This window comes from Furipterus horrens, unplaced genomic scaffold (genome assembly GCF_987537825.1).
Source record: "Furipterus horrens unplaced genomic scaffold, mFurHor1.1.pri manual_scaffold_8, whole genome shotgun sequence".
In the NCBI taxonomy this organism is placed as follows: Eukaryota; Metazoa; Chordata; class Mammalia; order Chiroptera; family Furipteridae; genus Furipterus; species Furipterus horrens.
The window spans coordinates 91,375,977-91,388,126 of NW_028327178.1; the positions used below are offsets into that span (position 1 = coordinate 91,375,977).

General features: G+C 38.4%; 1 protein-coding gene across 2 annotated transcripts in view; it reads left to right on the plus strand.

The window, feature by feature from the left end:
- The window catches only part of CBFA2T2 (CBFA2/RUNX1 partner transcriptional co-repressor 2), a 134,842-nt gene that overhangs the window by 101,478 nt on the left and 21,214 nt on the right, over nucleotides 1-12,150 (plus strand). For both annotated transcript variants that reach the window (XM_090286245.1, XM_090286246.1), the window contains exon 4: nucleotides 10,253-10,342. In XM_090286245.1, the coding sequence (XP_090142371.1) occupies nucleotides 10,253-10,342 (90 nt within the window). The remainder of the gene's footprint in view (nucleotides 1-10,252; nucleotides 10,343-12,150) is intronic.

Here is a 12,150-nt window from a genome sequence, read left to right on the forward strand (position 1 = left end):
TCCAAATAAATTAGAGGGATTCTGAGACTAAAAAGTTTAAGAACTGCTACCTTAAATGATTCTTGGTGTAGTGTGAAAAAACAACTTTCAGTGCAAGACCAAATGCAATAAGTGATGGTTTAATTATTTGAGATTCAGTCTCTGCTGTTTCATATAGCTATAAATTGTTAATTTCATTGCTGTGTTTTATTGTAGGATATACCACAATTTATACTATTTATACCCCCATGTTCTGAGATTTCGCTAGAACAATTCCCAGGACCTGGCACACAGTCATGTTCATAACTAAGATTTATTGCAGAGGTAAAATAAGAATACACAATTGGATCATTAAGAAGAGAGACACAGTTGGAATCTCTAGGAATCCATGTACAGGCCTCCTGTGATTGGTCACACAGAGTTCACTGTTAACACCAGCAGTGAAAATACAGCAACATGTGTGCAATGTTTCTGCCCAGGGGAACGTATTAGGAACCCAGTGCTCAAAGTTTTTACTGTTGTCTGGACACATAGGCACACTTTGCCTAGCACTTTGCAAATTCCAGACTCCCAGAAAGAGACCAGTATTCAGCATAAACTATATTGTTTGCAAAAACAGGTCTAGGCACAGTGAACCACATTCATCAGGTAGGGAAAGTTTTTGTTTTGAAAAAAGTGTTTATTCATCACATTTTACACTATGGGAAAAAAATCTTACTGGATCTAGACTAATAAAATTGGCTATAAATATCAAAATGAGATTGAACTTAATTGGAAGCAAAGCAGACATCAGAATATTATGCCAGTTCCAGCAACAAATTACTTTAAGTAGAACCTGTGCTTAACGATAATTTCAACAGTAAAAGAAAAGAAACAAGAGGCCTCATTTACCAAAAAAAAAAAAAAGCCTGTATTTTTTAATTTATCTTATTTTTTATCCTCACCCAAGGACATGCTCATTAACTTTAGAGAGAGGGGAAAGGGAGGGAGAAAGAGAGAGGAGAGAAGAGGAAGAGAAAGGCTCGGGTGTGGGTGTGTGCCCCAGAGAGGGAGAGTGCTCCTGGTTGGCTTAGTTCACTTTGCATAATGTCTTCAAGGTTCTTCTATGTTGTAGCATGTGTCAGAGTTTTCTACCCCTTCTATGACTAAATAATATTCCATTGTATGTATATACCACATTTTGCTTACCCATTCATCCATTGCTGGACACTTGAGATGCTTCCACCTTTTTGGTTAGGAAAAGTTTTATACCAGTGTAGGAAACTCTTTATTAGCCAAGTTTGTAGATAGCAGCCAATGGTTCAACCTCTCAGACTTTTCTAAGGTCACTCATTTTAGATCTGCTATGTTAACTCTTCTCTACAGAGGCTATTACAAATAATCTTGCTGTGAATGTTCCTATACAATGTTACATGTGTGCAATCATTGCACCAAACAATGGAATTAAAAATTCATGGAGTATGCATACATACAAATTTAGTATACAAGGCCAAATTGTTTTCTCAAATGTAATACCAACTTATACTTTCACGTACTAGTATGTTCATTAAGATCAGTGTCAGCTTGTTATATTAGAACCTAGTCTGTTATAATAGAATTCCATAGACTGGGTGATTTAGAAACAATACTTAATCTTTCATGATTCTGATAAGTCTAAGATCAAGGTTCTGGCAGATTCGGTGTCTGGTGAGAGCCCATTTTCTGATTCATAGACAGCTATCTTCTCACTGTGTCCACATAGGGCAGCAGGAGCAAGGGAGTTCTCAGGGATTCTCTTTATAAGGGCACCAATGACCTGATCTTATCCCAAAGACCCCACCTCCAGATACCAACACACTGGGGATTAGGTTTTTACATGTATTTTGAGGAGTCAGTTGGTATTGAAACTATATGTATTTGTTGAGGATACAGGAAAAAGGTTTGTAAATTTAATACCCATTTATTATTTTAATAAAAACACTTAAATCAGTTATAGCTGGAACTTTCTTAATCTGATGATAGTTACATATAAAAACTTATAAGCAAGCCTCATGTTTTATGGTAAAATTTTGAAAACTTTCCCTCTGATATTAGGAACTATATAAGGTTGTCTCCTCCATTCAGTGTAATCCAGAACATTCTAGCCTACCAAAGAAGTATAAGGATTGGAGCGAGATAAATAAAACCACCATCATTTATAGATTAAATGATTATCTTACCTGTGTTGCATTTGAACTTACCTACCACTCATTTCTTTTTGGGTTGTGGCTGATTTGCTTCCAGCTTGTTGAAAACATTTTCTAATTTGGAGGAAAATGAACATCTTTTTAATTGTTTTGTTTCCCTATTCAAGAAAGCCTTGTACGGCCCTGGACGAGTAGTTCAGTTAGTTAAATCATCCCTATAAACCAAGGTTGCAAGTCTGATCCCTGGTCAGCACACATATAAGAACGAACCAGTGAATGCATCAATAAATGGAATAACAAATAGATGTTTCTCTCTCCCCTTCCCTCTCCCTCTCTCTCCCCACCCCCTTTCCTCTCTGGCTATAATCAATAAAAATTTAATTAAAAGAAAGAAAGCCTATAAGTCTTCTATTTATGAAGAGAATAGTAAAATTTTAGAAGGCATTTGTAAGTGTAACATTTTTCCCTGTGGAGGAAACTTGATTAGCTAAGTCAGAAAAGGCAGTGAAATTGGGTCGCTAGATTTTAGTTCACCTATGTGCATTTCATGTTTCTGGTATGTAAGGTAAAATGTTGTTAATCCCTAACTATACCCAAGAGCAAGCATGGACAATTTCCACTGCAAGGTAAAGGAAAATGTTCTGTACTCTACCTGCTTGCTTGGAGAATACAGATTCTGGAGGGTAGTTTGGCAGTGTTCCAGGTACTTTAAACTAGCAGTTTCTGTGACTCACCAGTTTCTCTCCTTGAAATTCATCCTAACAAAATAATAATCTTTACCAAGATAATCAGTTCACCATTATTTATAAACGTTGAAATCAGCTAAATGTTTTATAACAGCCTAAGTTACAATACTTGAGATTAATGGAATATGACATAGTTATTAAATATCAAATCTGGTTCGGAGGCACAACAGAAAGGTATACTGTCTTTTTCTCCTGACAGAGCAAAAAATCTTAGGGTTTTATGGATAGATCGAGAATAAAACTGACAGCTGATTGCTGTTTCTCTCTCAATATTTCTCTCCCTCTCTTTCTCCATTCCTTCCCCTCTCTAAAAATAAGTGGAATCTTTTTAAAAATAAGTCTGAAAGATGGAGAGAAGGCAGATTGACTGATGACCTTGGGACCCAAGGAAGTAGTGAGTTTCCTAGGTTTTATGTTTTCATCATATATCCTAGACTGCAGTCTTGAGAAGCTAGAAACCTGGAAACACTTATGAGCACAGACAAGCAGGGGAGTAAAGCCTCTTTCTAGCCAGATGAGTATTAGAACATAGAACCAAAATATCCAAGATACAACAGAAAATCACATTTTCAGGAACCAGGACCATCTCGACTGAAATGAGAAAAGATAACCAACAGATAACAGTTAAGCTGGCACACATGTTGGGATTATCTGGCAAGGATTTTAAAGCAGCCATCATAAAAATAGCTTTAAAGAAAGTGAACCAAACCTCATACTTAAAAGAGTCTATAACACAATATCTGAATCACAGTAAGAAGATACTGGCTGAAATTTCCCCAAATTTGACAAAATACCTAAATCTACAGATTCAGAAAAGCTGAGCAGACCTCAAACAAAATACCCCATCTCCCTTACTCCTGTGCTAGCCCCTGCAAAAATAAACAAACTTGAAAACAGCAGGAGAGAAACATCTTAATTTACCAGAGAAATTCCAGTGACAGTGAACTTCTTATGAGTAACCATGAGACCAGAAGGAAGTGGCACATTTTTTAAGTGCTGAAAAAAAGAACTGTTATCCCAAAATCTTACATCTATTGAAAATACCCTACTTTTATGAAGGATGTAGGGATCAAAATATTCTCAGATGAAGTAAAAGGAAGCCAGTTTGTCTCTAGCCAACCTACCCTAAAACAATTGGTAAAGGAAGTTTCCTCAAAAAGAAAAAAAAGGATAGAAGGAATTTTTTTATTTTTTTATGTTCTCAAAAATATTTAATGATAAACTAATGTTAAGAGAAAAGAGCTGGATAGAAAAAGAATGCATACATTCGGACACCAATATTATAAAACATGCAGTTTACAAAAATACCAGATGAGATAATATAGCAGTGGTGGATGTAAGGATCTTTTTCTCTATGTGTGAACTGTTCATACAAGTCTAAAGGCACTAAATGGAGGTTTAGGAAAGTCTCCTAGGAAGAGATCATCAGCATTAACCATGGAACCCACTTCTTTGGAGCTCTTTAGCCAGACACTGGGCTGGAAGGATGGTTTTAAGGTGAACCTGCCCAGGGGCCATAACAAGTAAGATAGTTTCTGATTCCAACACTGAGTTTCTGTTTAGTTTCAGAATGATCATGAAGAATACAGTCTTGCCGTGACTGGTGTGGCTCAGTGGGTTGGGTATCCTACAGACCAAAAGGTCACTGGTTCAATTCGCAGTTGTGGCACATGCCTGGGTTGTGGGCCACGTCCCCAGTTGGGGGCGTGCAAGAGGCAACAGATCAATGTTTCTGTCACATATCAAAGTTTCTCTCCTCTTTCTACCTCCCTTTCTCTCTCTCTAAAAATAAATTTAGGCCTGGCTGGTGTGTCTCAGTAGATTGAGTGCTGACCTGTGAACCAAAGGGTCTCTGATTTGATTCCCAGTCAGGGCGAATTCCTGGGTTGTGGGCTAGGTCCCCGATTGAGGGCACATGAGAGGCAACCACACATTGATGTTTCTCTCCCTCTCTTGAAAAAGGAGGAGAAAAAAGAAAGAAAAAAAATCTTAAAAAAAAACAAAAACGATCTTGGTCCTTGTCATCCAAGAGTCTGCAATTTAACCAGGAACAAGCTGCACACTGAGAGTCACTGCTTCACCACCTCTTAAAGCCAGGTCTCTCACACTCCACAGGCAGGTATTTCATAGAAGAGCTTTCCTCCTGTCTTAAAGGTAAACATCTCGAGACTTCAGTCCAAGATGACAGCCTAGGCAGATGTGGCTCATCTCTTCACACAACCACATCCTAATTACAACTAAAATGTAGAACAAGCATCACCAGAACCATCAGAAATCGAGTTAAATGAAAGTCTGACAATTACAGTATTAAAGAAACCACATCAATCCAGACTGGTAGGAGGGGCGCAGACACAGAATGGGCTGGTCTCACTAACACGTGTGGGATAAAAATTCTGGAGGGAGATCTCAGAGCAAGGAGTCCCAGTCCAACACCAGGTCCTCTAGCCCAGGGCTCCGGTGTCAGGAAGATGAAGTCTCCACAATTTCTGACTTCAAAAACCAGCAGGCATTGAGTCTGGAAGAAACTACGGAAGCCCTAAGTAGCTCCTCTTAAAGAACCCACACACGGACTCACCTACTCAGTCTCACTCCCTCTGAGCTCCAGCACAGGGGTAGCAGCTTGAAAGTCACCAGTGGTATGCAGAGAGAAAATTAAGTGTCTGGTATCAAGGCTAGCAGAGGCCATTGTCCTTTTCTAAACCCCCCTCCCACAGAGCCAGCAAGCTGGTGCCCTAACTGAGACTTGATCAACCTGGCTAACAGGGTTTGACCCACCTTGAAGATCCTCAGAGATTCCACCCCACCCAACTTACAGGCCCACACTAGCTGCTTTTCTATATGATGACTGGTCTTGGCTCATCCTTCACAACTTCATAAATACTAACAAACAAGCAACAGCTGGCCTCAGTGAGCCCCAGTCATGGCACTAGCAGCAGCCAGCCTAGATTCAAGCTTGGCTTTGCCTGGAAATCTCCAAGCCGAGCACAAGTAGCAGCCATCTCAGATTGCTTTACAGCTCAGGCAGGGTAGCCCCAGGCAAAACACAGGTAGTGGCAGGCCTTGGCCTGCACCACTTGGGGAATCCCAGGGTCAGTGCACCCAGTGGACAGCTACAGACCATGTCAGAGCACCACCACCCTGCCCCTGCACAGCTAATCCTCCATGGAGGGTGGAGGTTGGTGGTCAGCAGTCACAGCCAGTCCTTGCAGCTGACTGGCCTGGGTAAATCCCTCCCATTGATCTGTCAACAGCAACTCAGGCTCAACTACAAGAGGAGGGTGTACTCAGCCCACATGAAGGGCATGCCTCCACTACCCAGTTTGGGTGATAGGGGAGGCTGTGCCACTGGACCCTACGAGACACCTACTACATTAGGCCACACTACCAAGACACAGAGTCAAAGCAGCTCTACCTAATACATAGAAACAAACACAGGGAGGCTGCCAAAACAAGGAGACAAAGAAACATAGCCCAAATGAAAGAACAGATCAAATCTCAAGAAAAAGAGCTACACAAAATAGAGATAAGCAATCTATCAGATGCAGAGTTCAAAACAATAGTTATAAGGATGCCCAAGGAACTTAGGACCTCAGCAGCATAAAACAATCCAGTCAGAAATGAAGGACACTAATTCAAAGAAAGAACAATTTACAGGGAAACAACAGTAGAGTGGATGAAGCTGAGAATCAAATCAATGATATGGAACATAAAGAAGCAAAAAACAAGAAGAAAAAAATAAAAAAAAATGAGGATAATACAAGCAGCCTCTGGACCAACTTCAAGGGGTGCAACATTTGCAACACAGGGGTGCCAGAAGGAGAAGAGAAGGAGCAAAAAATTAGAAATCTATTTGAAAAAAATAATGAAGCACAGAGAGTCCCAAGTAGAATGGATACAAAGTGGCCCACTCCAAGGCACATCATAATTAAAATGCCAAAGGTTAAAGATGAGAGAATCTTAAAAGCAGCAAGAGAAAAGAAGTTAGTTATCTACAGGAGATTTCCCTTAAGATTGTCAGCTCTTTTCTCAAAAGAAACTTTGCAGGGTATAAGGGATTGGCAAGATATTTTCAAAGTCATGAAAAGCAGGGACCTATGGCCAAGATTACTCTACCCAGCAAAGACATCATTTAGAATCGAAGCGCAGATAAAGAGCTACTTAGACAAGAAAAAACTAAAGGAGTTCCTCATCACCAAATCATTAAATGAAATGTTAAAGGGACTTATTTAAGAAAAAGAAGATCAAAACTATGAACAATAAAATAGCAAAAAAATAAAACTATTAACAATTGAATCTAAAAAACAAACTAAGGAAACAAGAACAGACAGTCATGCGAACAGGTTTTGATGGTTGCCAGATTGGGGGGGGAGTGTAGGGGCGGGGATGAAGAGGTGAGGGGATTTAGAAGTACAAATAGGTAGTTATAGAATAGCCATAAGGATGTGAAGTACAGCATAGGAAATGGAGTAGCCAAAGTACTTATATGCATGACCTGTGGACATGAATAATGGTGGGGGGTGCTGGGTGGAGGTGGGTAAAGGGGGGGGGGATCCTGACAACTGTAATAGAATAATCAATAAAATATAGTTTTTAGAAAAAGTGAATGTCTCCCTCAGGACCACAGTGCTAGCCAGAGGTCCAGGCACGATTTGAACTCAGAGATCTAATATCAAAGTTTGCTTGCTGTCTTATCCACTACCCTGCTGTATCCAAATCTTAAAAAAAAAAAAAATAGAAATGTCTAATATGGTTGTCAGTGTATATATATGGGAAATATTTGAGACAATTATATAAATTCGGGGGGCTAAAGATAGATAAATTTTCTACATTTTTGTATTTTGATTGCAGTGGTGATTTAATGAATATAATAAAATGATATAGAACTATACACACATCTTCCCAATGTTAGTTTCCTAGTTTTGATATTGCACTTTAGCCATGTAAAACGTGACCATTGAGGGAACCTGGGTGCTAGGATGCATGGGAACCTGTCTGTTCTATATTCACAACTTCCTGTTACAATAATTATTTCAATTTTAAAGGAATAAAAATCTATACTCATTGCCTTCCAATGTTCCCCTTGCAATCCAGAGGCCAGATTACCCAACATTGTACCTTTTTATATTCTCTCTTTGTCAGAAGCATCTTTCCCAAGGCTGTGTCTTTACTTCTTCAGATGACATTTCTGAAATCCTTTCTTGTCCTCCTAAGTTTGATTCCGACATGTCTTCTCCATGTCCCAGTAGTGTCCTGCACATGTGTACCTCAATCACATTGTAATCAATAGCTTATTTATCTGTTTTCCCACTAGACCACGATGTGCCACAAGAATTCTGAAAACATTCAGTACCTGACTGTTTAACCAGGGGCACTGATCTTTTCCCTTAGATTGTCAAATTAAAAAATGACAGCAGCTGCCCTGGCCAGTATGGTTCAGTTGGTTGGAGCAGTGTCCTGTAAGAAAGATTGCCTGTCCCATCCCCCATCAGGGCGCATATGGGAGGCAACCAATGGATCTTTCTCTCCGTCTTTCTCCCTCCCTTCCCATGTCTCTTAAAAAAGAAGAAAAATGACAGCAGCAAACACAATAGCCCTCTGTGTGAATGAATCAAAATAATACCTTTTGTGTGTGTGTGTGTACCGCAGAATTTTATTAATTTATGTGTGCCATAAGATGAAAAAGGTTGAAAGTCACTGCACTAGACTATGAGTTATTACGGCAAAAAAAAAAAAAAAAAAAGAAAGGAACTATGTTTTTATTTACTAAATAATTGAATGAGAGCAAGGTATAAAAGAACAGTGGCTTATCATCAATCTTAGGTAGAGAGGGTTGCCTTGTATCTGCACTACTCATAGCCTTGAGTCAGTTTCACTGGCCTGAGTCACTTTTTCTCTGTGCTGTACAGTTTTTTTCTTTTCCTCCTTTGTCCATCCACAAGAAAACTTGCCTTACATTTACTTTACTTGCTTTTACTCTTTGAGGCCTGATTGAATTCACTGTAGTAGGGAAAGAATATCATTCTCTTACATTTAATTTTTATTCCTGAGTATTGGTACCTTTGGTTGCATTATATAAATGTCATGTACTTGAAACAAGTACTTAAAGTTTAAATGAATTCTTTAATATGAAATGAGGTAAACTGTTCAAATATTTTTATTAAACATGGTGAAATAAAATTTTATTTTTACTGAAGATTGGTAGGATATATTTGGAAAATCCAACAACATAATTTCACATCCTGAAATAACTACTGTTGTAATTATCCTTTCAGACAGTTAAAATACTGTGTGTTTTATTGAATAGATTTTTGTAAAATACACAGTTCTGTTTCTTCTGAGTTTTTATTTAACGGTATATTATAGACACCTTTCCTCATTAATTCATACAAATTCTGAGGCATGATTGTATTGTCATTTTTAATGCAGTTTCTTGTTGGTGGACCTATATTTTTGCCGTTTCTTATTGTTAAGAAGCAATATGGTACTGACGAATAATTCATATGGTACCTGTTACATTTTTGAACACTTGATGATTTTGTAAAAATTCCAAAAGTGGTTCAGGGGATCAAGAATTCAGTTTAATGCCAAGTGTTTTGTTTGTTTGTTTGTTTTAAACTTGATATTGTACTGTGCTTTGGGGAAATTGAAATAAAAGTATTCTGTGAACTTTGAAGAAAATAACAGTATTTTTATTTGTACATTTCCTTTAGCAGAGGAGCTGAGAATCCTAGTTTTAAGTCAGACTTTTGAAAAAAAACAGGAAATGCTAATAACTTTCCTGGGAATACTAAAATCTACCAGTAGGAGTCTACGTGTTTGGAGGTGCTCTGATTTGCAAATAACCCTTCCAGGCAGAAGGCCCGTTTTGTGGTGGTTGTTTTTTTAAAACTTTGAATTTAGACTATCTGGGGAACTAGGAGGTAGGCAGAACCTATGAAGAGAAGAACTTCTGAAGAAATGTAGTTCTGGCTTGAGTCTTTAAGTTGACATTTTAGACTGATCAGGATCTGTTCAACTGGCAGAATTACAAGCTTGGTTTCCTGTACCTGATGTGACTTGCAATGAACCGTGCAGTACAAGGGACCTGAGTACCTGTCGTCACAGGCGTTGAGGAAGGCAGTACCCTATTCTGCAATCCAGGCTGCTGAACATAGAGGGGAATTTAGATTTGGGGTTGTAGAGAAAAGAAAATCAAGAAGGCCAAATTTCTTTTATAAAGGAACAATTTGGTTAACCCTTGAGAGGGATCTGAGTTCACAATAGTGCTCTGGGATTAACCTTTTCTTTATTATTTAAAAGGGATTTTTATGAGAAGGACAGTGTCCAGTTTCAGAAATTGAACAGGGTTATTTCTCTTTTCAGAACTCAACAGTAACAATTGAAGAATTCCATTGCAAGCTCCAAGAAGCTACAAACTTTCCTCTTCGTCCTTTTGTGATTCCATTCCTCAAGGTAAATTTTGTGAGATAATTGCTGAATATAATTTTTTATCTTAACATTTCCTCAAGATCTGCTACTGGTCCCTGTCCTGTGATCTAAATTGGGATAGCTCGCACATTTTCATATCTTTCTTTTACATCGGGTTGCTAGAGAAATGTGAGTGCAGTCTGCAGGTGAGCCCTATACTTGATGAGAATTGCAAAAGCCTCGAGCTTGGTCTGTATGCAGACTCTGCTGGTAACACACAAAAGCAGGCAGAGGGTGGAGCAGGAGGGAAAGGGCCAGAAGTGTAGAGGTGGTGTGCAGGCGGGGCTCTGCAGAACTTGTGGCCAGAGGATGAAGAGTGTATTAGCTGAGAGGGGGCTGTCAGACAAAACTGAGGCCTTTGCAATTCAGACATGTACCCTAAGGCAGCAATTGTCAACCTTTTTCATCTCATGACACACGTGTGCCAAAAAATATATTTTTTGCCAATCTGACAAAAATAGGTATAAATTTGATTCATTCACACCAAACGTCTATTGTTTTGTTGGCTGCTGTCATTTTTTTATTTGACAGGCTAAGGTAAAGGTCACTGCCCCTGACTAAATAGGTGGTAAGTAAGACAATGATAGATCTATATGTCATGCGCTTTTAAAAAATCTTTATTTTGAAATAATTTTATGCTCACAGAAAAGTTACAAAATGGTACAAGAAAATTTCTGTATCCTTCACTCAGCTTCTCTGAATATTAATATTTTATCACATCTGCATATTATTCTGTCTTAGATTTATTTTTTCCTCAGAAATGTTTGAGAGTAAGCTACAGACATGATATATAAAATTACTTTAGTATAGCCCTGGGTGGTGTGGCTCAGTGGCTTTGGCATCATCCCTCAAACCGAAAGGTCACTAATTTGATCCCCAGTCAGGGCACGTGCCTGGGTTGCAGGCCAAGTCCCCGGTTGGGGGCGTGCAAGAGGCAACCAGTTGATGTATCTCTCCCTCTCTTTCTCCCTCCCTTCCCCTCTCTAAAAATAATTAAAATCTTTAAAAAAAATACTTTCATATAATTATCAAATCAAGAAATTAACATTGGTAAAATACTATTACTACAGACCTTATTCATGTTTCACCAAATGTCCCACTAAGAGTACAAGATGGTTAATTTATATATGTACCTGAATTTGGATTTTCCTGACACTTCCTCATGATGAGAATCGGGTTATGTATTTTAGGCAGTAAGTAGCAGATAAGATATCACTGATACTCTCAGGAGACATATGTTAATTGGTCTCATAATTTGGTGTTGACTTTGATCATTTGGTAAAGGCTATGTCTGTCATGCTTTTCCACTATAAAGTTACTACTTTTTCCTATTAAACAATAATTTTCCAAAACAGGTATCATTGTGACTCAAAGGGGAAAAAATGAACCTGTATCAAAGATTTTATTTAACTCATTATTAATGAAGGAAACAGTAAGGTGTTGGAACCAATTTGGAAGAGAATCCAAAAAAATTCATATTTATAGATCAGGATTATTGATATGAATGGGCACACAGATATAATTGGCTTCTGTGGTGGGCAAGGAAGTCAATTGAATCTGTACTGGAGACATAACTTTATGCAAATCCATGGACAACAATTATTTTGCATTGTTATCACTTATCTATAATTTGCAGAGTTATGCATAGCTTAAAGGCAGTGAAAAACTATAGTCATATACTAGTGTGCTCTAGACCAGGCATAGTTTAGATACCTGTGACCCAAATCCAACCTACCACCTAGTTTTATACAGCCCCACAGAGAATTAGTTTTACAAGTGGACATTTGTAATTG